The sequence below is a fragment of the Numida meleagris genome, chromosome 16 (assembly GCF_002078875.1).
Source record: "Numida meleagris isolate 19003 breed g44 Domestic line chromosome 16, NumMel1.0, whole genome shotgun sequence".
NCBI lineage: Eukaryota > Metazoa > Chordata > Aves > Galliformes > Numididae > Numida > Numida meleagris.
The window spans coordinates 8,414,651-8,440,973 of NC_034424.1; the positions used below are offsets into that span (position 1 = coordinate 8,414,651).

The 26,323-nt window shown below is 53.2% G+C and overlaps 1 protein-coding gene across 10 annotated transcripts in view; it reads left to right on the forward strand.

Annotated features, from left to right (window-relative positions):
- DAB2IP (DAB2 interacting protein) overlaps window positions 1-26,323 on the forward strand; it is a 127,725-nt gene that overhangs the window by 85,126 nt on the left and 16,276 nt on the right. For 9 of the 10 annotated variants that reach the window (XM_021414086.1, XM_021414085.1, XM_021414084.1 and 6 more), the window contains 7 exons: window positions 5,379-5,532; window positions 8,576-8,674; window positions 10,775-11,329; window positions 18,616-18,760; window positions 20,632-20,776; window positions 24,324-24,560; window positions 25,791-25,992. In XM_021414086.1, coding sequence (XP_021269761.1) covers window positions 5,379-5,532; window positions 8,576-8,674; window positions 10,775-11,329; window positions 18,616-18,760; window positions 20,632-20,776; window positions 24,324-24,560; window positions 25,791-25,992 — 1,537 coding nt within the window. Of the gene's footprint in view, window positions 1-6; window positions 54-5,378; window positions 5,533-8,575; window positions 8,675-10,774; window positions 11,330-18,615; window positions 18,761-20,631; window positions 20,777-24,323; window positions 24,561-25,790; window positions 25,993-26,323 lie in introns of those variants that run through there. The other variant, XM_021414092.1, reaches the window with a different exon arrangement.

Here is a 26,323-nt window from a genome sequence, read left to right on the forward strand (position 1 = left end):
GAGCGGCATGGGGCGGCCGGAGCGGGCCGGCGCGGCGGAGCCGGGCCCGGAGGGTGAGGAGCGCGGCGGGGGCGGCTGTGCGCGTGTGTATGCGGACGTGTGTAGATGTGTGCGGACGTGTGTTTTCGCGTGCGGCGCGGCTCCGAGTCGCGCCGCCCCGGGCACGGCCGCGGGGGTCTCGGGCTCGCAGCGCGGTCTCCGGGCGGGTCCCCTCCCCCGCCGCTCCCGGGACCGGAGCCGCCCCGCCCGGCCCGGCCGCTGGGCACCGCGCGGGGCAGCGCCCGGGGAGCGCCGGAGGCCGCTGCGGCTGCGAGCGGGGGCCGAGCCCCGCTGCGTGCCCGGAGCCTGCAGCCCGCTCCCGGCCCGCGGCTCTGCGCCGAGCGTTTATTTTTAGCAGCGCTCCGTCCATGAGTCTGTGTGTTAAGAATTTGTTTTCATCATTATTTATTAAAACATCGTCGCTGCCGTAGGCAACGGTCCGCGCCTGGGCGCCGGGCTGCAGACGCGGCTCGCGACTTCGGTTCGCTCGCGGTTAATCCGGAGGGAAAGATCCCGCCTCGCTTTTCTCTTTCTCGTTCAGATTCTGCCTCTCTGTTACCCTGAGCAGAGCTGTGCTGATGAAAAATCAGCGCCCCACCCTCCTCCCAGCTGCGGAGAGCTGCGGGTGCCATTGGGGCAGGTGGGCCGAGCCCGGTGGGGCACTGCACAGCTGCACCCAATGCCATCGCACCAGCGTGTGCTGGGCTTGGGGCTCCGAACGGTGCCTCTGCGCCTCCTGTTTGTGTCCGTTGTCTGCAGATACCGGGCTGTTAACAGCTGCTGGTTTAGGCTAACGTGGTAAGGGATGGTCATACTTCATACAGAAGTGTTGATTGCTGCTGAAGAAAAGAAATGATGGTGCCAGTCTGGTCTTGGGAAGGAGGGAGAAGTTGCTTCTCCACTTTAACATTTTTGGTTGTTGAAACTCAAGTAGTGTTTTGGAGTCCCATGTATTTTTTGCTCTTGAGCCATTTTGCTGTTTCTGTGGTTTCTCTCCCGCTGCACGTTGCACACCCAGCCCTGTCCCAGCCTCGTGTGGGCCGCTTGGTGCACACCCGGCTGCTGCACTGCTGAGCCACCCCAGGGCCGTGCCCAGGTGCGTGTCACAGGTTGAACATCCTTGAGCTCTGCGCTGGCAAAAAAAAAAAAAAAAATTGGAATCTGGTCGGAGCTGCCAGAGTCCTCCTGAATGTAATTAATCCTACTGCCGGCTGAAACTGAGAGCAGCCTGAAAACAAGGGCAGGCATTAATAAGTTTAATTACACGTCCATTGCGCTGCGCAGTAAAGGTGTTGTGTTCAGTGCGGCAGCGTGACGCAGCCACGGGCAGTGAGCTGCCCCGGGAGCCCAAGGGCTGCAGCACCTCCTGCACTCCCACAGCTGCGGCTCAGTGCCAGGATGAGGATCAGGTCGGCTGAACACGGCAGTGCTGTCCTGGCAGGACGCGTGCAGAGTGCGTGTGGAGACCTCAGCCACGCGCTCAGGAGAAAGCTGCGTTTGCTGCTCCTCTGGGAGCGTGTGAGTTCCGCTGCGCTGTTCCTCTCAGTTCTTCCCATAACATCACTTCAATATTTATTTGTTAAATGGAAGCAACGTGCTCTGCAGGGTGAGGCATTAGGGAAGGAATGGCTGAGAACTGCGGCAGTGGCCGGGAGGTCGGTGGAAGGCAGCTCTGTGTCACATCCGCACTGGGAGATCAGGACATGGCCCTGTGCCGGGCGCTGTCAGCAGCACAGGGCCATTCCCTTGGCAGAGCCCGATGGGGACGGGGACTGGGATGTTCCTCAGCCTATTTCTGCTCCCACAGTTGAATAGAAGGAGGTTTAAGAAAAGCTCGTAGGTTTTTTTCCGCATTTGAGTTTTATGTTTTATGTGCTCCCAGCCAACTTCTGTGCTCGGTTCTGTCTTTCAAAAATATCGGGAACATTTCCATCACAAACCACAGAAGTCAGCAGCTGCGTGGTTTCAGGCAGGTGAGGTCCTGAAATGCAAACCGATGGGGTTGCCCCTTGGAGGGCTTGTCTTCACAAGAAAGCAATTCTGGAAGGAGACTACATGAGTTGAACATGCAAGCCCTACTCCAGGATAACCCTGTGTAGACAAGCCCTAAATATTTCCTACCCTGTAGCTTCAGCCATGTGTATCTGTCTGCTCCTGAGGCAACACAGGGCCCGAGCTCCCGGCCACACGCAGCCCCACGGTGCCACTGCGGCCAAGAATGGATCCTGTCCCCACTGCTGCGCTGCGGCCTCACAGTGTCATGGGGTGGGGGAAGCTGCTGCTCCCAGCTTGTGTCTGAGGGCCAAGCCCAGGCTGGGCGAGGTGGGCTGTCAGCCCCACAACACTTGATACCCCCCCAATTCTAGCTGCTCATGAGGGGAGCAGTTGGGTGGGAGTGCATCCCTTCACTCGGTAATGTTTTATGACTTTTATTATTTAGAACAGCAATCCTCACTCGTTGCTCTTGGGCAGTAAACCTCTCTCTTTAATAACCAGAGCCTGGCTGCCTCTGTGTAGGGCTCTCAGGTCAGTGCCAGTAGCAGTAACGTTATTTCTCTTTAGAGCTAATGTGGTGTTTTATGAGATTTTTTTCCCCCTCCTTCATTTCAACTGAACTTTAGGCACGTAGAAAGGGATTACAATAAGGCCCATGGCAAAAAAAAAACAAACAAACAAAAAAAAACCTGCATGTGCTGCTTGGAAGGAGGGGTTCCTGCTGTGAGATGTCTCTGGGCAGCTGGCTGTTCCCGCTGTATTAAAACAAAGGTGTAAGAACTGGATCTGATCAGCCCACATAAGCTGGGATGGTGTTTTCTTATTATTTCTGCACTTCTCTCCAGCCTTCAGCCAGCAGCTGCGTGTGCTGAGCCCTCTGCACCTTAAGGACGGCTGCAGGAGGGGCTGGGCCATGGTTGCTGTGGGGTCCTGCTCCAGGACTGCAGGTACCTGTGTTTTCGTCCAGGCCGAGGGGTCCCAGGGTGGGCAGTGCCCTCACCCCAAGCCAGGGGCAACCTGCGGCCTTGGCAGGGCTGTTCTGCCTGCAGGGGGACACGTGGGAGCTGGGACAGAGACAGCAAACATCTTCCAGGAAGTGGCTCGTGCCACGGATGTCCTGTTCCTCACTAACAGCCATGGGAAATGTTTTCTCCTCTGCGTCAGAGTGTGAAGATGTGAGGACTCAGTGTCCTTCCCTGCACCCACTCCCTGCTGCGCTCCCCAGGGCCAGGCCCGGCCATTACAGTGACACCACGGGACTAGGCCCAACACCAGGCCCAGGTTGGGGGTGCTGGGCCTGCCCTGGGAGCCTCTGGCAGAGGCATGTTAGCCTTCATCTGGGATCTCAAGCAAGAGCCTCTAATGACTGGCACCTGCTAGTTTGAGGATACCCAGAGGCATATACAGAGTATGGAGGGGTAGAAATAAATGTTTGTTGAATGTGGTGAGAGCATAATGTGTCCTGAGAAGCTCCTGCTTGGTGGTTCTTTGTGCTCCACATCTGCACTCCCACCCGTGGTCTTGCAGCTGCAGTAATTTTGGATGAAAAACACCCTCGGTTTGTTTTAATCTGAACAAAAAATCTTGTGCCAGCATGAAGCAGTCCAGCTTGGTGTGTTACAGTGTGCAGTTCCTCAGCTGTAGGTTTAGGTTATCAATATTTATGTATGCCCATACAAGACTGCAGTCCCAGCTCAGTTGCTTAGCTCTTCTAATTTCATCTGTAAATTACAGAACGAAGCCTTCCTGTAAATGCCCAGTGCTGAGCTTATTGGGACTGAGCTGTCTGTTCTGGGGCTGCTGGGTGTTAGCACAGTGCTCAGCATCCAGGGGGAACCTGATCCATCTGCCCATCTTAGAGCTCATCTATGGTATCACTCAGAGGAAGACGATATGGATCCTTTTCTGTGAAAATAGTGTAAAATTGCGACAAAGTACTGGGAAATGACTACGCTCAGTTCCTAAAGATCAATTTATTCACAACAGAGATATGGGGTAAGTGTGCCGCTTAGAGAATTGCTAATGGGGTGGAGAGGCTTTTGTTTCTAAGCCACTGCTTCTGATCCCATATGGATCTGTATTAACTCCAGGCTTTTAACGTTTGAGGGCTGCTGGTTGTCCCCTAAGCAGAGATTCTGGTGTGGCCTTTTGGGTCTCTGCAGTCTGCTCAGCAGGTGCCACCATGCTGGTCCTGGCCATCAGCCCTGCAGGGGCAGGAGGTGCATGGGTCTTCTCCATCCATGCCATCACGCAGCCTGGGTGGTGTGGCCCCGCTGCCCTCAGAACAGGATGACCCGGCTGCAGGCTGGTCCTTACCACCCCAGGTCCGTCCGTGGCCTGAATCTTAATGGCAAATCTTCCAGTGCTGTTTATCTTAGACTTGACTTTGGCTGTTCTCAAGATGGCGCTTGGCATGTGAGTCACTGGAAGCCATAAATTTTGCATGCTCTATTGACATTTCTCTATGTTTTGGTCAGCTTTGTTCTGGAGACTGACAAAACTCAATACATGGAGGCAAAGCAATCTGATGGAGAATATTGGGAGCATTGTTGTTTCGGTCGTAGAAGACTGTGCTGAGAATATCTCAGATTGCCTTTATTTCTGTCCTTCCGTGCCTTTGAATAGAGCAGCATACTCTTTCTGGACAGACAGACCTACATGTGGTCTCTTTGGAAGACCCAGAGTGCTTGCCAGAGGTTTGAAAGGTCAGAGTTTGCTGAGATCAGAGCTTTTGTGAGCTGCCATACATGGGAACATTTTGTGTGGTGCAGACTACAGAGAAAGCAACTGCTCCCTCTGCTCTCTTTATTTTTCCCTTGCCACTTAGTGGCTGTCTTGTGTTTTCCCTGGAAGTATCTAGCTATCTTTCTTTTTGTTTTTTTCCCCCCCTTGAGCACTCTGATTTTGCTCTAAGAGTTACAGCACCATTGATTGTATTGGCTGCCTCTGAAAATGGTGTGCTGCTTGCTGTCTGTGGGCTCCCTGCTGCTAAATGCTGCCAGTGGGACTCCAGAGCATTTAGATCAATCGATAGGGCTATCATGGCCTTATTTTCCACACTCTCCCATCCTGGGGTCGTGTGTAACAGTCGGATGGAGCACACGAGTCTTTGGATTGTTGGTTACAGAGTGAGAATCTGCATGCTGACTGCATCTGTGGTACAGCTGTATGTGTGTCTGGAAGGGGAGAAGCGTGCCTGTGCACAGGGGGATGCTATTCTGGGCCATCTCTTATCTCACAGCAAAAAATTCATAGGAATATTCTGCAGTTGTTGCTAACAGATAGGCTTCATCATTTCTCTGGGCAGGAAAGCATCTGCTGATGCGGTTGCATTTTTCCTCCAGATCCCATCTAATGCCGAGGCTGAAAGAATCGCGCTCCCACGAGTCTCTGCTCAGTCCCAGTAGTGCTGTTGAGGCTCTGGATCTCAGCATGGAGGAAGAAGTGGTCATCAAGCCGGTCCACAGCAGCATCCTGGGACAAGACTACTGCTTTGAGGTAAGGAGCCCGTCTGCGCACCCTGTAACGAAGCTGGCTGGGGAGCCAGGTGTGGGATCACGCTGTGGGCTCTCGCTGTTACAGATCATTTCTGCTCTGAATTGTTACACAGAGACCATTCCATGGGCAGAAAATGACTTCATCTTTCCAAGGCGGAACATATCCACAAATCAGAGCGATGAGCTCTTTGCGTTGTAACCATTGTCGCAGCAGGGCATGCTCATGGCACAGGTGCTGGGCTACCTAGAGCTGTGTATTAGCAGAGCATAAATTTGTGGTTTGTGTTCATGCAGGTATCAGAAGGTGCTCGTTTCTGTTCTGTGTTTACAGAGACTTTATTTGTGATCACAAAGACTACTTTTGTCAGTGTGTTTTCTAGACAAAGTCCTTGATACTCCAACTTCACTTGTAAATAAAAGCTGTATTTTAGGGTATTTTTAATATGGTTATATGCATCTTGCTATGGCTCGTGGCTAGGCCTGCACTAGCAGGAGGCGATGGGATGTGTACAAACAAGCCTGTTGTTAGGTAACACAGTGCCATACCTCTTGGGAATCGTTTGTCGTGCATCATGGGTAGAAAAGTATTACTGTTTATGGCAGTGCCTGGGTATAGAATTGGGAAATGGTTTTCTTGCAGTAATAAGGTGATCAATACCTGTGTTGAAGAGAAGGTAACCTGATTGTGCTTGGACATCAAGAGTAGATAAAACAGGGTGGTGCTGTGCTGTGGGGGTTGATGGGGATGCAGGCATTCCTAGGATGGGCAGGGATGTACGAAGACAGCCGTGTCAGCGTCCAGGAGTCAGACAGGACAGAGGAAGATTTCTCTGAAATTAGTGCAGTTTGAAATAAATGAATTCAAAAATCTCCTTCTTAAAATTTAAGCAGGTAATACTGAAATGGTCTTAAAAAAAAAAAAATAGCACCAAACATGAACTCTGAAGTTGAGGGAGTGGGTTGAGATATAAATTCTCCAGTGCTGTTCATTCTCTGTAGAATTGAGCAAGTGTGGCAGGTCAGGAGAGAACGGTTTTGTAAATTATATGGCCTCCATTACATTCCACTCAAGAAAGATAAAATGAAGCTAGATGGAAAATAGATGTGACATCCATAATATAAGAGTTGTTTATCAATTCTGTTCAGCACACAAGAGCAGAGGAAGGGATATGAACAGTACTTGAAGAAAGTTGACTGAGAGGGAAATTACACAAGTCATGCACTTGTAAGGAGGAAGAAAATTCCATTTTTAAGCAAGTTGGATAAAGGAGAGTCATACAGAAAAGAGAACACGTTAATTGCTGTTCTGCAAATCCTGTACAGGAGGGGAAGAACGCTGGGAAACAAAAGGGACATTGATTTGTAACTGACGATTACTCATCAACAGGCTCCAAAGGGAAGGGCTTAGGTGAGAGCTAAATGGTATATTGTGTTAATGCCTTGGCCTTGCATCTCCAGAGAGGCTCCTTCAAATACTGCAGTAGGTCAGATCTGAAATGAGTTTGCAGATCTTTCTGGATCCCCGCTGGGCCATGGGCAGGCACGGCAGCGTAGGGCTGAGCGCTGGGTGCTGCATCGCACGGTTCTCCGGGCAGGAGCAGTGGAACTGCACTAGGGTTCCCCCCCCCCCTTCAAGCCTGAAGGTTGCCTTTGGTTGTTTTGCTTTGGAGAAGGCTTTAAGGCCTGGGAAACTTGCTTTTTTTCTGACTTGCTGAATACTTGGAAGTCAGTATTTACTTGTTTTCCTCATTGACTGTTTTTAAATTGATTCAACATCATCATCTTTCTCCTTATAAGACCTCCCAGTCAGCAAAATCATCCGGTGCCCCCGCAGAGGCTGTGTGTGCTAAATATATAGCGGGCAGCTCAGCCTAGCGAGGGACACTGCGAGTCCAGTCTCCCAGAGCCTATTCTTGGCTCTGCTGTTTGTGGGATCCTGGTGACCTGGAGCAGGAGCCAGGATGGAAGGGTTCTGTTCCTGTGTTGGCAGACCGGAGTCTCGTCCTGTTGCACTGCTTGTGTCTGTGGGGAGAAAGAAAAGGCTGCTGCAGGGCTGTGAAACCACACAACCTCATCTGGGCCTTTCTTCGAGCAGGGGGGGTGTAGAGGAGCGGTTTAGCACTGCCGGAGAAGAGATCACCGTTGCTCACGTGGCCCTCCAGCTCCTGCCTGGCCATCATGGCTCTGCTGGCCCGGGCTGCCCTGGTGTGCCCTCCTGCAGGTGGCTGTGCTGGTACTGCTCAGCGTGAGCCTTGCCTTGGAAAGTCATGTCAACGCTTCAGGTGAAACAGCTGTTATGTGAAATGGAACTTGGTTGCCGTCCTCTGGTGCTGCACCACTGCGGCTCCTTGTAGTACACGTTGAGCATCCTCAGAGCACACTGTACTTGAGGCATTTTAAAAACGGCAAGATTTTACCTGACTTAAAGGGCCACCCACTCATGAGTTTTATGAACGGAGTTTATCCCTACCTTCGTAGTATTCTAGTGTATCCGCAATCTTCTTGAGATGAGAATGCTCTCTTTATTAAGATAATCAATGTCTCGTGAAGATCACTAATCCATGTGATGCTCAGGTCAGAGCTCAGAACCACAAATGGTTTTTCCCACTCTGGGGTCCAGAAGATGCTCTTCTGAAAGCAGGGAATGGGTGATTGCTGTTGGGAGTTTTGGGCTGAGTCTGGAGGAGTGCCAAGTGGTTGCAGTTTGTCTTTAGTTCATTTAAGAATTTTCACTCTCTCGGTCGTGGAACGTGGTGGTTTAAAGCATCGCATGCACAGGGCCCATTATCTTGTGTTTTCTGGTGTGGAAGAGGAGAAGTAATTGGAATTTGCTTCCATGATTATTTCTGTGACATACAGAGTTGCCCTGTCTTTCTGCTGGCCTTAGGGGGCTGTTGCTTCATGCTTGGGTAAAGCTGTTTACTTAAAATTTAAAAATAAATAAATAAAAACAAATCCCTATCACCTTTCCCAACTCCCCCTCTCCCCCAAATCACAGTCTGCAGTGTGCTGGTCAAGACATAATCCTCTTCCTTTCCCTGTAGGTGACGACTTCATCAGGAAGTAAGTGCTTCTCGTGTCGTTCTGCAGCAGAGCGAGATAAATGGATGGAAAACCTGCGGCGTGCCGTGCACCCAAATAAGGTAGTGGCTATGAGGAATTGCCTCTGTTATAGTTCAGTTCCTCGTTATTACATTTTATAGCCCAGTGCGTAGTAGCAGCAGGGGACGTATTGTCATTTTAGTGAGTAAGTGTAATTGTGGGTCAGCCTTTTTCCATATTGCTTTCTTCCACAATTATATTTACAGGAAAGTGCCAATTATTTCTTCCCTCTTTTCTCAGCACGCGCAGCTGCAGTTTTTGCTGAGACATGATCAGCCCTCAAGAATCTTCAGTCTTGCTCTATTACTAATGATACTTGCCACTTAGGTAGGACTCCCCACAAAGTGCTGGGACAGGTGGCCAGTAGCTGCCAATAGAACAAGGGAATAGTCTGAAGAGCTCACACATCACATTTTTTCACTCTGGCAATTCTTGCATTGTCAGCTTCAGTGATGGAGATATTGGGGTGGCACATTGCAGTGAGTTCTTTGAGGAGATAGTGGAACATAGCTTTCACTTTTACAGGCAGTTGTGTGTTTTTATGGCCCACTAAGACTAAATATGTCCTAAAATAAAGTCTACAGCTGCATTTCCCTCTCTCTGCACTGGAGTTAGCTAACAAGGATTGATCAAGACTCATCAGCTGCAGGATTTCACAGCTGATGAGCTCCATCAACAAGTCATTTTCCCCTGATCAGAGAAGACACAAACGATGGGATCCTGTGAATTCATTCCTTGCATCCGAGACACATAACTGCATTACAGGTTAGCTCTGGGCCTGGCAGGCTGCTGACAGAGCCCCAGCCCTCCGTGTCTGAGCTCATTGTTCCTCATTCAGCAGAAGTGATTTCCTTCATCAGAATGGGAGCAGCAGAGGGAGAGGTGGGCTTCTGCCCCTCCCAGCGTGTCGTGCACGTGGAGTTCAGTGCTCCAGTGCCTTTCCCAGCACAGTGGCCTGGTGGTAATGGCCTGAAGGAGCTGTGAGGTTTGGAAGGTCACACTGTGAGGAAAGCCTGAGGAATGTGAGGGAGGGCAAGGCACTCAGTGCCTCTTTGAGATGCAGGGTTCAGTGGAAACGCATTTGGAAGGATGCCCTCATCTTGAAACATGCTGCTAGCTGATGGCTAACTTTCCATCTTTGTCTGAGTTTGTAGACAATAAACTCTCAGTGTCAGACTTGATATTTCTGTCAGGCATTCGGTGCTCTTGTATAGTTCCTGTGTGTACTTCCTGAACCTACAGTACCCTGTTGTGGGCTCCCAGCAGAGATGTTCTTGCCCAGAGTGCAAGCCCAAGCAGAGTAAGCCCTGGTTGCATTTTCATGAGGGGCTTCCAAACCAGACAGGTTCCTGCAGAGCCCGTAAGTCACAGCTGCGAATACCCCTGGATGTTCTTCTGGGGTGAGGTCAGCATCGCTGGGGAGCGGTGAAAGATCCACCGTATCCTTTGCTACATGCTATCTAAATGATTCCAGGCCAAATTTCTGTTTCTGAATTGTAATGATTCTGCTGTGTGACTCACTCTGCCTCCCGTAATTCCTCTCCATCTCTTAGCTGGATGCTCTGGACTTCTGCCCTAAAATATTGAGGTTTTGGAAATGCTGCTTCTGTGTCAGAGGTGGCTGCGTTCCAGCCATGGATGGAGCGATCCCTGGGTGTGCATTGAGGTCCCTTTGTTGTTGTTGCTCTGTTACACTCAAAAAAAATAAAAATGAGCAAAAATGTATTCCAGTGCTGCTGCAGAGCAGTTGCATGGGTCAGGGAGGTGGTATTGTGATACCTGTGATGTAGGTGTTGCCTTGCAAAGGCCATTAGTCATTGCTCGGGTTCTTTCAGGTTTCTTTTGAGGTCCTCTTGGCAATGGATTGGACTTGGCCCATTTGTAATGTGGAGGGGTTTTATCTTCCTTGTTGCATATATTAATTGGCACCAGCAGATGTGGAGAGCACGGTGATATTTGGAAAATTAACATAAGTAGCATTATTATGCAAATTCCTGAGAGCCAGTATTTCCTTAAAATAAAATGTAATTAAGCCTCTGCTCATTTAGCACATCTGAAATAATTAACACCTATCTCCAGTTTTGTTGTGCATGGCTTTGTTTTTCGTCTTGACCTTTTTTTCTTTGCATCTTTTTTTCTAGGACAACAGCAGAAGGGTAGAGAATATGTTAAAGTTATGGATTATCGAAGCCAAGGACCTGCCAGCTAAGAAGAAGTACTTGTGTGAATTATGCCTGGATGACGTTCTTTATGCACGAACTACCTGTAAATTGAAAACTGATAATGTCTTCTGGGGGGAGCACTTTGAATTTAATAACCTCCCATCACTCAAAAACATTACGGTGCACTTATACAAAGAGACTGACAAGAAGAAAAAGAAGGACAAGACCAATTTCATTGGGCAAGTGAACATCCCTGTCAGCTCTGTCACGGGACGGCAGTTTGTGGAGAAGTGGTACCCTGTGGTCAGCCCCAACCCCGGGAAGGGCAAGTCCCCGGGGCCCATGATCCGCATCAAGTCGCGCTACCAGAGCATGAGCATTCTGCCCATGGAGATGTACAAAGAGTTCGCCGAGTACATCACTAACAACTACATGGTGCTGTGCTCGGTGCTGGAGCCCTCGCTGAGCGTGAAGAACAAAGAGGAGATGGCGTCTGCGCTGGTGCACATCCTGCAGAGCACAGGCAAGGCCAAGGTAAGAGCCTCTGGCACCCGCTGGCTGCCAGGGGAGAGGATGGGAGCAGTGTCCTGGGTTGGGCTGTTGGAAGTCACCGCTTCAGCTGGTCTCAGCCATCACTAATACAGAGTAATTTTGCGTTGTATTGCAAACAAGTTGGTAGCATGTGCACTGCAAATTGCTTAATTAGTAAGGAGATCAGTAGGACCCCAAGATACCAACCTAAGTCATTTTTCTCTGCTTCTGGAGGCTTAGGGACCAGACTCTCATTCTGTGAATAGGCACAAACGTAACAGAAAGGAGGAAGGCACTTCTCAGGGATAAAATGTGAGCAGTGTTGGCTTAAGCTAAGCTGCCTGCGTGTGGGATCCCAGCAGGTTTCCCTGCTGTGCAGCACAGCACCCAGCACTGCAGCACCAAATGTGAGTAAGTGTACGAGGGGGTGCCATGAGAATTTCAAAGCAAAGTGCACCTCCAGGCACACACGTCTCTCACGTCCTTGGGGTCTATCCTGTTGTTTTCAGAAGAGAAATGTGATGGGGGCAGCAGTGCAGAAAGACCTGGGTGATCTGGGGAGTGGTGGAAACGCAGGGTCAGTGTGTGACTGTCCTTCATGGCTGGGAATCCCAGGTCTGGGAAAGAAGCAAGCCAGGAAGAGGAGGGAGCGGGATTTACTGCTCATGGTGAGAGCAAGGCTAGAGGAGCCGAGCTGAAAACCCCCTTACTGGAGAGCACTGCTGAGCACTGAGTTCCACGGGGCATGGAGCTGCCGCACAGTGTCCTTGCTGCATGTCCTCAAGTGCCACAGTGCAGCCGAGTCAGAGCATTGGTGGTTTTCTTTGTTAGCATCTCCCTGAGCTCTGCAGCAGGTCTCTGGGAAGAGCAAGATTTCCAGAGCTTTAGCAGAGCAGAGGAGATGCAAGCTGCTCACCTGAGGGGAACTGTGAGGCTTGATGCTTCCTCTGCAGCCTCTGCTGTTGCCTGGGATCATGGCAGGGTTCATGGATTAGATTTAATTACCATCTGTTGTACAGAGAAGTGGCTTGGCCTCCTGGATAAGTTCAAGTCAGGAGAAGCTCTCTGAGAGGATTGCGAGGCCGTGGGCCTGCTGCTGCAGAGGGAATGAAAATAGCAGCCCTAAGCCTCCCTGACCCCATGACGGGGCCACAGGGGACGCGGTGAGGGGCACAGCCCCACGGCACCCCATGGGGACAGGAGCAGCTCAGAACATGCATGATCCTGCTCTTGTAATGCAAGGAGAGCATCCCAGGTGTCCCCTCCCTTGCTCCTTGTGGCTGGGCTTTGCTGTGCTTTGTGAGCCTGGCACTGCCTTCTGCTGGCTCTGGTGGCACTGATGCCACAGCTCTAGCTGAGACAAAGTCACCAGGGAGGACCCTGAGCGTGGCTGGCACGGGTCTGGCACAAAAGGCGTCAAATGTCACCCTGATCTCAGGCACCGTGAGCTGTGTGCATGTGTAGCTGAGAGCTGTTGTCGCTGCTGCTGCTTTCCCCTCCTCTCTCCAGTGCTGGAGAGAGCAGGGATGTTTCCAGGCTCGTGTCTGTGCCAGTGCTCAAGATCCCAGAGGCGCTCCGCACAGGGGACGCAGCAAACAGTAAACAGACGTGATGTATTGCCCCCTAAAATGGAGCTGCTGCTTTCTCTGCCTGTCATCTGCCATCAGCATTAGCACAGGGTTGAGAGAGCTGTCAAAGCAACAGGAGTTACTGGAGCATGGGAACCGGGTGATGCCTCCTTCGTGGAGGAGTTGGACAAGCAGAGAAAGGGAAAAGCCGGCAACAAGGGAAAGAAGAAAGATGAATGGGAGAGGAGAGCACCCACCCACCCTGTTGGTGTGACACAGCCGCGTGCCCGGCGCGGGGGACTGTGTGGAGCAGGTGGGCTGTGCCGGTCTCGTGGTGCTCCTGTCCCTGAGCAGGCTTCAGCCCTGCCTGGGTTTGCACTGTGCCTGTGTCGGGCTCCGTGGGGCAGAGATCTCCTGAGCTGAAGAGCACAGACGTGGCGATGGGCAGTTGCTTATTTATTTCGCTGATAGAGGGCTTGCTGTGGCTCTTGGCTGCCGTAGGTGACAGTACAGCAGCGATTACAGCGGGAGTGAGAAACAAGGGTCCGGCAGATTATCTGTGGAGATGTGTTAGCGGCTGGCTGCTGTCGCAGTGTTCAGGCGCTGCTTTCCTGCACCGTTCGCTGTAGGTGTGGTGCGATCCCTTGCAGAGGCACAGCGGTTTCCCAGGGGCTGCCAGAGCTGCCATGTGTGGCCGAGCCCCCTGCCCCTGCAGCCCTGTGGGCAGAGTGGGTCCCGCGCAGCCCCAGCTCCTGGCAGTGCTCGCTGTGCTGCGGCTGGGGGCTGCTACCTGGGGCTGCTCTGTGCTGGGGGCAGGGCGGGGGTCCTGCGTGATGTGGGCAGCAGGGGGCAAGGGCTGCAGCTGCGTTTTCTCCCTTAAATAACTGCATCAGCCTGAGCTTCCTTTATCACAGTAGATTAAAAGATGGGAAATGAAAGCAAAGAGTCCTCCCTGGAGTCAGAGGCCGTGCTTCCTTTGATCTCTGCTTGGGAAAAGGAAAAGCTTCACCCCCGCAGAGCTGTGCGAGGGCTCGGCGTGCATCAGGGTGTGGGTATGGCTGGAAAGCCCGGAGCAGCCGCCAAGGTGGGGAGGGGGGAAAAGCATTTGGATGCAGGTGGCAGGGCAGGCAGGCAGGCTGGGGGCTGCCTGGCCCGGGAGGGGGCACTGCCCCGCGTCCTCCATGCGTGGGGTACCGCCATCTTCCCATCATCACAGGCACCAGTGTTACCTCTAAGGGTGTGGCGAGATGCCTGACTATTTTGATGTGTTTTGCAACCCACAGACAAAACACACAAAGTGGTAATTAAAAATGTTGGGTGCGCTGAGCCCTGCCATTAGCCCGGGCTGATGTGGGCTGTGTGATGTGGTTACAGAGAGGCAGGCTGCATCCTTCCCACAGGGAGATGGGCTGGGGCTTTCAGCGCCTGCAGAATGCTTCCCTCGCTTAGGTCTGTTTCAGGGCTCTCTCACAGCTTTTGCAGCTCAGTTAATAATCATAAATATATAAAAAACTTCCTTGTCCAAATGGTTGGTAGGTGAAATCCAGCATCAGACAAAGCTCTAACTAACCAGCTGCTCACTTGAAATAAATATTTATTATGGTGTGAATGGAGTGAAGAATAAACATGTGTCCCTATTTGTTTATGCCGCAAGGATTTGCTTCCCATAAGCAGATGCATTCGCTCCCCCACGCGAGGCTGCTGCAGCCTCCCTGCCTCCTGCCCAGCTGCGTGCGGGGCTGCCTGGCGGGGAGCTGGGCTTGGGGAGCTGGGCTTGGGGAGCTGGGCTTGGGGAGCTGGGCTTGGGGAGCAGGGCTTGGGGAGCTGGGCTTGGGCGTCCCAGCACAGGAGCGGGGCCACTGCACACCTGCAGCCATAGGTGACGCTGGCGTCATCCCCTTGCAAGGAGTTTCCCCCGTAATACTTCGGATAGCAGCCACAGTCAAGCTAATAAAGCTTTTTAATCAGAGTTACGTGCACGCCCGCTCCCCTTTGCCGTCTCCCCAGGCACAGCAGTCAGGTGGGTCGGGGAGCGCAGCGTGGGAGCCGGCTCGTGCCATGCAGCAGGGCCGTGCTGCTGCCAGGGCAGGGAGGTGGTGCTCGCTCTGCTCTGCACACTGTGTCCTGCAGCTGGGTTTCCTTATTGCTGTGAGAAAGTCATGGCCGTTAGCTGCCTGTGCATTAACCCTTGCAGTGCCGCTTGCCCTCCTTTTCCCAAGGAAAATTAGAAATGGCAGGAATGCTGGAGCACGAGCTCCCGTGCCCAGCAGGAGGAGTACCACTGGTGTTTTCCAGCGTGGGCCCTTGGGGACCACAAAGGGTTGAGGCCGGGCCGTGGTGCGCAGTGCTCAGCCTCCTGCCCGGCCGCCTCGCGGGGCTTCCTTCTTCACCGCTGTGTAAAAGCCCTGCTGGACTCTGGGCTGCTTTCTGAAATGAGCACTAATCTCATTACCTTTATCAATTCAATCCTCTTAAGGTGAAGGCAATCCTATTAATCAGCCTTGCGATGTGGAGAGCCCCAGACCTCGTGGCCGATCCGCCCATCGGGCACTGACAGCCCCTCTCCCCCCACCCGTGTCCATCCCTGCAGGGCTGGGGCTGCGGGACCTTCCCTGGCACCCCGAGCTCCTCCACGGGGATCCTGGCGCTGCCCCTCGGGCGCTGTTGGACCCAGGCAGGTGTGGGGCTGCAGGCAGGGGCCAGGTATGGACCGGGCAGCGACAGAGCTGGCTGCCTTTTGCAGCTTTGTCTTGTGAAGGAGCTTCTTCTGGTTGTTACGTGTTTGAGTGATGTAATTAGCCTGATGGCTTGGCCCTATTGGCACCGCGGTGTAGGATTGTTTTCTTGAGCAGGTGTCGGTTTCACACTTGGTGGATTTCACTTTGCAGCGAGCATTCCTACTTCAAGGCCCCCTCTGGAGCAGCCCCTGTTCCCCTGTGCTCCTTCCCTGCCCCAGGTTTGCCCTCAGCTGTGTCCAGGCAGTGCGGGGCTGCTGTGGCCGTGCAGGAGCAGCCATGCTGCAGCTCGTGCTGCAGTAGCTCCTGCTTGGAAGGGTGCAGGAAACCAGTGCTGCCTTGCTCTGTCGTGCTCTGAATTTGTTTATTTATGAATTGTTCCTCCTTATCAGCATGTGCGTGGTGACTGAGGTTGCACAGGTTCAGCAATGTCCAGTCTGAGGCAGATATCCTTAAAATAAACGCAGGAGCGAGCCTGAGGAGCGCTGCCACAGCCCTTAATTTTTACTGTAGGCCTTTCCCCTCCCCTCTCGACTCTGATGTAATGAAATAAAGCATCTTATTTTCTTCCATTGCCAAGGGCCCTAACTAAAAACAACCCCCCACTGATCTCTGCTGCTCAGAAACAGGGAGTTTTATTGGCTTTAGTTATTGCATTTTATTTGGAGCCTTGTATGTGGGTGAGCGAAGCCCCCAGAGGGATCCAGCCAGTATTTGCATTCCATTTGTGTCTTCCGAGTGCTGGCTGCTGGCATTCTTGAGGCAGAGACGGCGGATGTGTGATGTGGAGCCGATGTGGCTCCTTGGTGCTGAGGGCTCCTTCCCGTGGTGCCTGGCCCTGCAGCGCGGCTCAGGGCTGGCTGGCTTGGCCCCGTGTCACCAGACCGCTGCCGGGCTGCTGAGAAGCCCTGCCTTGGGGATGAGGGGCTGGGTCCTGGCACGCCGTGCTCCAGCCGTGGCTGCTGTGCCGTAACGGAGCTCCGTGTGCTGCCAGCAGCTGTCCTGGCTGCTCCCGGGGCAGCGAGGTTGTTCTCTCACCTGCCGAGCTGCTGGTGGTGCTCTCTACGGGACGGTGTCTGCCACAGACGTGGCTTTGTGTCGAGTCATGTATGACTCATTTTTAAGTGTAGTAAGTTCTGCGTATGAGCTGAAAACTTCAAAATTCACCCGCTGCTGGCTAGAACCTGGGTCTCCTGGCAGGCAGCTGGGTTCTGCGTGGGAGCTGGCACCGCGTCCCCATGTCCTGCCCCGGCTCTGCAGCCCCTGCGCTCAGGGGGGAGGCAGCGCGGGTCCTCAGCTGACTAGAGGAGGAGAAAGCAAACCTGGCCGAGGAGGAGCCGTAAAACTCAGTGTTCCTGAGATAATTAGTATGTTGGGAAAGTGACAGGAAAGAGAATCAAGCAAAGCCAAGGTCAGCGGCTGCTAATTAAGAATCAGCACCTTGTGTCAGCCGGAGCTGTGGCTTGGAATTGAAACGCATCCTGGGAGAGAACCAGGGAGATAAAGGTGATGCAGGTACCCAGATAGCGGCTAGAGGGATTTGAGCAGGAGTTTAAAGTTTCATTCTAGCTTGGCTGATAAAAGGGACAGAATGACAGAAAATCATGGAGGGATTCGTGCCTCTGCCTGCAGCCTGGGTTTGGCTTCGTCTGGGACAGCAGCACAGTAACAAAGGGCCGCGTAGATGCAGTGCTTTGGCCTTGGAATGGGCCAGCACTGCATCCCAGCATGGGCCTGAGGATTCTGGGTCACACCTGGGGTTCAGCAGAGCTTGGAAGGTGAGCAGAACGCAGAACGTGCCATTGTGTGTTCGGGTGGAGCTGCTTCCTGGACCTGGTTAGACTTGCAGTCCTCGGACCTGCATCTCCGCACAGCACCTCCAGCAGCGCTTGCTGCCCGTGCCCAGAAATGGGCTGCGTACATCTCGTGCACTCCTGATAAGTGAGGGAGAACTTCTCACTGAAGGGTTATTACGGAGCGAGTTATTCTGTGGTAAAGGAAGGTGGTTTGGAGGAGGTGCCCTTGGCTACAGCAGTGAAGTTGTAGCTCAGCATTTCTGCCTCCTGCATGGGGACTTGGTTTCCATGCAGGGTGCTGGCAGCCCGGCCTGCTGTGCCATCCAGGTGAGCGGCGTTGGTAGGAGGAGGATTTTCCCATTAGTGGTGCAGAGAACGGGAGCTAAATGTGTGCTAGCATTGAAAACTGCACGGCATTTCTCCTGCACGAACGCTAGCTACAGCACTCAGCATCACACCGCATAGTGGATTTTCAGCAGAATGCACTGGGAGTTACGTGACCCGCTCTGATCACTAATGCTGTTGCTGAGGGAGACGTGGAGCTCGGTCTCAAATCCTGGCTTTCTATTGGCGTTTGCAATTCAGGAGCTCAGAGCCGTGCGCGGGGCAGCTGTCAGTGTGCACGCTGCCCTGCTCACCCCTTCCATCGCTGTGCAGCACGGAGGATTATGAAATTGCATGGTATTTGGTTCTGTGCAAATCAGCCCAGCAAAGCGCCCAGAATGCGTGCTCTAACAGTGCTGTTTACTTGCATGACCACTGGGAAATAGGACGTGGGGTCACCCTGGTGCGTATGGCAGGCCTGATTCTCAGCCATTAACTGTGGGGCACAGCTCACGACACCCAGGTTACACCCCCAGTTTGCAGCCCCTGCAGTTAGGGACGAGCACAGTCACATTCAACAGTGGGAAAAATACTTCATCCACAAAACACAAGGCCAAGATGAGACCCATCAGAAAGCTGAAACCGGTGGAGGGGGTGAATGCGGTGCAGGCCTGAAACGGATCCTTTTGGGGGTGCAGGTGATGTCACTGTGCAGAGATTGATTTCTGCTCTTGTCTCTGGGAGGAGCAGGAGCAGCGCTGTGTGCTCGGGGACACCGCGGCGCTCCGCTCCCTCTTTGTGCCGGGAGAGCTGCTGCTCCGCTGCGTGTCGGTTCGTGGTGACCCACCATGGGCTTTGCTTTCCAGGATTTCTTGACTGACCTGATGATGTCTGAAGTTGATCGCTGTGGTGAGAATGAGCATCTCATTTTCAGGGAGAACACACTGGCCACCAAAGCAATCGAAGAATACCTGAAGCTGGTGGGACAGAAATACTTGCAAGATGCCTTAGGTACGTACCGAGGGGCGGCTGCTCTGCGCGGTGGCACCCAGCCCCAGGTGAAGGTGAGCGCTCAGCTCGCGCTTCGTCTGCTTCCACAGGAGACAGCGAAGTGCTGTTTGCAGGCATGGCCTGCCAAGCCTTCTGTCTCAGCAGTGGCAGTGTCACGGAGGCTGATTGAATCCTTCCCCTGATTGCACACCCCCGGCCGGAGATGCTCCCCCTGGTTACTCGCAGCGCTAGTGAGTCAGATGAAATTTCCCAAATTGCAGTGATGAGAGCTGCCTCCCTCGCGGCACCGGGAACCCTCCTGGTGGTTTTTGAAAGGGCTGGCCATGCTCGTGGCTCCAAAAATATTTCTCCTGATGCAAATGAAAATAATTAGAGGTTCCGCTCACGGGCAGGTCAGGAAGGAAGAGCAGCGCTGCTGCGTGCAGGCGGCACGGCGCGGGCCGGGGGCTGCTCTGCTCTGACACTCAGTGAAGGCAGCGGGGATCGGGGTGCGTCCTTGCAGAGGGTGAGCAGCGTTTCTGCCGAGCTGCTGGTTTTTCAGTACGTTAGCTTCCTGCTAGTGGATTTGTGTAATTTTAGCAAGGACCACAAAAGCATAAATACTTCGTTAAGATAATTATAATATTGGTGAAGTTGAGGAAGGGGAGCAAATGCCGTCAGACCAGCAGGTAGCTCACCAGAAGAGGAGAAGGAACGTTTCTTATTCCTGCCTTGGAATGCCTTCTGGTTGAAGGCAGGTCTGTAAGTAGATTACCTCATAAAATTTCTGAAAAGCCAGGAGATTAATCAAGGCAGTGAATTTCATAATGGTCCCCTGTCAGGGCTCGGTGCTGACGCTGCTGCCCGGTGCAGGAGCAGCCTGCGGTTCCTGCACGCTGTTCGGGCGCGGGTTCTGCGCAGACCTTTTATTGGGGGAATGATTAATCTGTATGTCAAAGGGAGCCCGGTGCAGCGTGGTGCTTTCCTTCAAACCACGAGGCAGAAGCCGGTAATAGGGCCAGCTCATAACAGCAGGCATCACCTGCAGGCAGGCAGAGAGGTTCCGCAGCTCCCGGCAGAGCTGGGAATGCACCGGAGGGGCTCTCTGGTATGTAATTAATATCTGTTTGGGCCGAGGAAAGGGAGGAGTGCAGATGAGAGGCAGCAGAAAGCAGGAGGATGTGAAAACCCCAGACAGGTCAAGAAGTGGGAGATGACGAACGGGAGTGAGAGGGGAACCAGAGCGCCGAGCACTGCCAGTCCTGCAGAGCCCTGTGAGGTCCAGGATCCCCCGGCTGCGGGGGCTGGCACTGCCTCTGGGTCCTGCTGCTGCCCCACTGTGCCCCCCCCCCACCGTGGGGCCAGGGACACGCAGCCGGACCTGGGGCACCGGGAGCTCCCACAGCCTGCGCTGGTTTGAGCCTGGGCCACCTCGGGTGAGGAGTGGGCAGGCAGGAGAGCAGGGAAGCTCACAGAAATGCTGTAATTCGATTTGGTGTGATGTTCTGCTCAAAATAAACCAAGTAAATTTGTTTCTTTCCTTTAATTATCCATTTCTTCTGTGAATCACACTGGCTTGTAAGCACCAGGGGACCGTAGCAGGCATAGCCTGCGGTAGCAGGACATCATACAGATGATGGCAGAACCTGCCACATGCTTCCTGCAGATAGCCCTGGGGAGTGTGGCTGCACGGGGGTGGCTGGGGGCTCAGAGCAGGCAGGGGAAAGAGGTCTTCCAGCAGAACAGCTCCGGTGCAGCACCCGGAGCCAGCAGGGCAGCGCTGCCAGCTGGGGGCAGGGACTGGCCCTGCTCTCCAGGGTCCAGCCTGCGTGACGGCACTGGGGCTTGCTTGAAGGCTGCATCTCCAAAACCCATCCTTGTCTGTTTTACAGGGGAATTTATCAAGGCTCTGTATGAATCAGATGAAAACTGTGAGGTGGATCCCAGTAAGTGTTCGTCCTCAGACCTCCCTGAACATCAGAGCAACCTGAAGATGTGCTGCGAGCTGGCCTTCTGCAAAATCATCAACTCCTACTGGTCAGTACCCCGCGAGCATCACTCCCCTCCCTGTGCTGCCACACGGGAGGAGCGTGGCATCGGGCAGTTCTCAGGGCACGTCCATCTGGCAGAGCCTTGCCAACCTGAGGGGTACCCGGGGGGCTTCTGTGTGGGGCTGCCCAGGGGGCTGGGCTGAGCAGGGGTGGCACAGTGGTGGCAGGTGCACCTGCAAAGGTGTGCAGTGCCTTGTTGAGCTCCTTTGTGCCTGGCATGGGAATGGGAGAGCTGCTGTGCACAGAAGAACACGCTTTCAAGGGCAGATTTTCTGCTGAGCTGGTTCAGTTTGGGGATGCAGTCCCACACTGCTGTCAGGGCTGAGTGCCCATCGCGTTTCAGCAGGTGGTGATGGGTCTCTGCAGCACGGACACAGGACAGGGTGGTGGAGCCAAGGAGTAAGAAATGCCTGTGCCAGTGTGACCAGCTCAGATGCCAACCACATATGAAAGCCTGGAATAAATAGCGGGAGCACATGTCCTGAGTCTCCCACCCACGTCACAAACCTGTATGTGCCAGGCAGGTCAGTGACAGATTGCCTAATTCCCTGGAGCACCTGAGGAAGTTCTGAACCCCCCTGCAGCAGGCAGGGTCTGAGGCTCCCCTGGTGCAGCAGGGAAGCTGCAGCAGCACAGGGAGCTTTTGTGGAGGCAGACGTTCTTCTGTTGCAGAGTGCTGGAGCAAGGATGCTGCTGTTAGTGCTCAGCTGCTGTTTGGCTCAGCGTCCTGCATTCCTCAGGGTTAACCCCTCCATGTCCTGGTCCTTGGGACAGCTGGCTGAGGCAGCCTGCTGTGCAGCTTCAGGCATTTCCTAGCTGTTCTGCAGCTAGCAGAGACAGGCCTGAATGGGCAGACTTGGCTGGAGTGGGGCAGTGGTGCGCTGCGGTGTCTGGTGGTGCTGGTCTGTGCCCCTCAGTGCTGGAGATCGGGGGCCAACAGCCCATGGGGCTGCTGCAGATGGTGCCTGGAAGGGGAAGAAATGGGCTGGTGACCTTCTTTACTAAGAGAGAGGAACAAAAATATTTTCTTTCTGTCTTGTTAGCAGACCCAGAGGTTCTTGTCCTGACTGAACAGAACAAGCATTTTTATCGTACTGCTGCGTTTGCAGTCTTCCTGGTTAAAAGTCTGGGATTAGTTGTTATTAATGTGTTTTGTAGCAGTGCTGTTGTTGCCAAACATCAACCAAGGATTGTCTTGGAGGAAGGAAGTCTTTGGTAGTCAGAACTCCTCATTTTCTGCCCCATCCCAGCTGCTGTGTTAAGGTCTGAAAACTCAATGTATGCAATCCCACTGGGTATGGAGTGTGCTGTCTTGCAAGCCCGGAAGGAAGGGAATTGCTTTTCCTGATGTTGCTCAGGGAGAGAACAAGCAGCAAGAGGCTCATCCGCACTTCCTGCATCCACCACAGATAGGCAAAGGGCACGGTTCTGTGCAGGTAGCCCATACCTTAACTGGGCCAGTTAATGACTCTGACTCACGAACTGTGCTTACCTGCTCTCCCAGGGGGAGCTCACTGCTTTTAGTCACCGGCGGATAATAATTGTTCAAATTAATGTCTTCCTAAAAATACCCAAAGCAGCACTAAAAGGTCGGCCTAAAAATAGGTCTGAAAAGTGACGCAGGGAAAGTCAGGAATGCGCGGAAGGTTCGTTCCTGCGGTCCCACTGCTGGGGGAGGGGGGGGCAGCTGAGCTCTGCTCTGAGCGATCCCCTCCTGCTCCTTTGTGCTCAGCAGTTCTTGGGGATTAATTGGGCCGATGGTGAGAGTTCAGGATTGGCCAAGGGATCCTGACAGCTAACGGTCTTGCTTTAAATAGAGCGCCAGGAGTGCGTGTGCTCATCTGCCGGAGAGTCAGAGAGAGGGAAGAGGTTTACAATAACCGAAAATTGTTATAATTATGACATAATTTGGACATCTGGAAAGTTTCGGCGTAAGCAGAATTTCAGCATGTGGAAGCTCATTACTGGAAACTTGGGTAATGAATTACGGGCCCGTTTGTCACATAAAGCCGGCTAACTGAATTCCATACGCCATTACGCAATTAAACTTTTATGGTCTCGCAGCCCTGGCAGCGAGCACAACTCAGGGCTGCACGCCGCCGGTGCACGCGTTTTCAAGGGCTGACTTTCCAGTAACTGTACAACCTGTCCTGATCACTCAAGCCTTAAATTGCTTAAAGGATTCTCCTGTTTCTGGGCAAATACCATGAAGTAAAAGGGCTTTGTCCAATTGTGCGAATCAAGCCAGAGGGAGAACTTTCCCAGCCAGAGACGTTGGCTAGCGTTATAAAGCACAGGGCAAAAGCTCATGAGGGTGAAAGCGTGAAACCGGTGTGGAGCAGAAGCCAAACACAATGGCAGCATTTGCTGAGCATTGTGCTCGCATCAGGATGGAGAGAACGTGCCGGGAACCTCAAGCGTGAGGATGTGCACCCTGTGTGCACAGCGGGCTGGGCAGGCTCCTGCACCTGGAGAGCAGGACAGCGGCTCTGGCAGCACGGCTCCCGTGGCTTCCTCTTTCCAACAACTGTGGGGGTCAGTAGCAGGGCAGTCAGTCCCAGAGTGGGGCACGTGGCTGCTGGAAGCCAGCTCAGATCGCTTCGCTCATCCCACACAGTCCCTGCAGCAAAACTGGGAAAACATCCTCTGAAATGGCTGTTTGTTAAGGAAATGTATGACCTAAAATGGAGTCTGACCTCCTTCGGTCTGCTGTTCTACCATCCAGCTCTGTAGGTGAACGGCTCTGGGTTTCAAACAAAGACGGTGGTTGTGGCCAGGGCAGGCACTGGGGCCGGGGAAAGGGTTGGTACCAGGGGCCCGGTGGCCGCTGGGAACCCATTGTCAGCCCGCTCCTGCGTGGGAGTATCCAGCTGCATAAACAGCCCGTGCTGGGAACAGGATAAGGTGGGAGCGGGGAGCTGGGAGGAGAGCGGGCAGCGGCTCCTTATCGCGGCGATAAGGGCTGCTGGGGCTGCTGGCCCCAGGGAGGTCTGGTGTCTTGGGAAGCCTGGCTGAGGTCAGTGCAGTTGCAAGGCTGGACTAACTCCAGGCTCTGCTTTGCCCTTGTCTCCGTGGGATCTGCTCCAAGAGCTTGAACAGAAGCAGTGCAATTTGCACAGCCCTCCCTCCAAGCACCAGCTGCACTGGCAACCCTGGTACACCCCCAGTGTCCCACAGCACACGGGCAGTGCCCCATCTCTCTCCGGGGTGGTACGCACCACCTACCTTGGGATGATGAGCTGCTTGATTTCCCATCTCTCTTCCCAGTTGTTGGAGGTTTTGGCTTGGCTTTTTCCTGTGTAGTTTGAATCTCCTAATGGACACTCTGGGGAGGAAAAAAAGGGGTAAAAAAAAAAAAAGGCAGGAGCCTGTGACTGGTGTAGGTAGTGGTGCTGCTGTGGGTCAGCAGGGTATAAGGGTCTGGCTGTTGTACCCCGTGGCTGGTGCACAGCTTGTTTTAGTTATTGCTGTGCAGCAGTTCAAACACCCTGGCCTTGAACTTACCATCCCTGTGTGTCTTTCTGTCATTTCAGTGTCTTCCCAAGGGAGCTCAAAGAAGTTTTTGCCTCGTGGAGACAGGAGTGCAGCAACCGTGGCCGCCCAGACATCAGCGAGCGACTGATCAGTGCCTCCCTGTTCCTCCGCTTCCTCTGCCCAGCTATCATGTCCCCGTCCCTCTTCAGTCTCCTGCAGGAGTACCCGGACGACCGCACTGCGCGCACTTTGACCCTCATCGCCAAGGTCACCCAGAACCTGGCCAACTTCGCCAAGTAAGCTGGATGCTGGAGCTCTGAGGAGGGGGAGGAAGCCCCAGGCTGCAAGCAGAGCTCCTGCAGCAGGCGTCCCACGCTGGCTGCTCCTTTCCAAAAGGCCCTTCCCGAAGGGCCTGTTTGGTTCCTGTTGCTTTTTCCCTCTGTGTCTCTCTGGGACCCTCACAGTTAGGTCAGAGGGATCATTTAAGTTTCCACAACAGCATGTTTTTTATGAGTAGGAAAGCAGACTACGCTGACCACAGAGCAGCAGAACACTCAGGCACAGCCAGCAAGTCTGTCCCGTGATGGCTGTGTTGGGGGAGGCTGACTGCATCAGCTTTGCCTCCCATCAGAGGCACCAGCAGGACCAGCACCCAAACAGTGTGCGTAGCTCAGTCCCTCCAGCGAGCTCTTACAGTGCAATTGTTTGAACTGGGATGGCAAGAGAAGCAAATGGGGACGCTACCAGTTTCTAACTAAGCCCATAGGTTTGATGGAAACAAAGCAAGAGATTTCTGAACATCTTTCCACCGCTGCAGCTCTGAGCTACTTATCCTGAGCTCTGATAACGAAGTGATGAGCTTTCTGAAGCATGAATGGACAGTCTCTGTCTAAAGCTGCTTAGATTTAGAAGCTAGCTTAGTATACACACTCGCAGCCAGGAATGCACATGCGTGCGCACAGACACAGGTGGAAGACATGCGAGTGTGTTACACTGGATGACAGAAATTCCCCATATTCCCAACCAATCCCTAACTAAAGGGTTTTCAGATTTTCAGCACTTTGCAGGAAAGACTCTTTCACTAAGCTGACATTAGTCAAACCAAAGCGATCAAGCTGAGCTGTCCTGCAGACTGCACACAACCAAGCCTCTCCTTGCAGAATTGCTGAGGGAGAGACAGGTCTGCTGCAGCCATCACTCGCTGCGCTTCAGTCAGTTGATTGGGCTTGGTATTATCATTTCTTCTATTTCCAGAAGAACAGCTTTATTTCTGTAGCTTTCCCCTTCATTTCTGCTGCTGAGATCCCATGCTGATGAGGAGTTAGCTGGGTTAGGCTGGAATTAATTTTGGTTCCATGCTTGGTGAGGTACCAGCTGCTTGTTAGCAGCCTGGTAATCCCAAAGGCTTCGAAAGCAGATGCCAGAGGAAGACTCTGGCCTTCTTACCTGCATATGTACCTGCTCATTCTGCTCGCTGCACTTCTGTTTATGAGATTTAGCTGAGGCTGGTGTTGCTGTCTTGACAGGTTTGGCAGCAAAGAGGAATACATGTCCTTTATGAATCAGTTTCTGGAACATGAGTGGACCAACATGCAGAGATTTCTGCTGGAGATTTCCAATCCAGAAACCATCTCAAACACAGCTGGCTTTGAAGGCTACATTGACCTGGGCCGGGAACTGTCCACTTTGCACTCGCTGCTCTGGGAAGTCATTTCTCAGCTGGAGCAGGTAGGGGGGCTGCAGGGACAGGCTTCGGCCAGTGCTGGGTGCACGGGCTGCTCCGCAGCATCCACCTCCTCCCCTTTGTCCTGCCAGTACCAGCCCATTAGTGTGTGGGAGCACACTGGCTCTTGGTTCTTGCTCCGCCTTTGCACGTGCTGCTGAAGGAGCTCATCCTTCGTGGCTTTCTTTGAGGCTGGCAAATACTGCTTTCCGCTCTGCTGTTCATCACTGAGGGGTGAGGATGTGAAGGCAGAGCTGCTGAGCACCAGGCCTTCTTGTTTGTCCTAGCAGATTGCTTTTTAATTGAAAGGATTTCTGTCCAGTGACCTGAACCAGG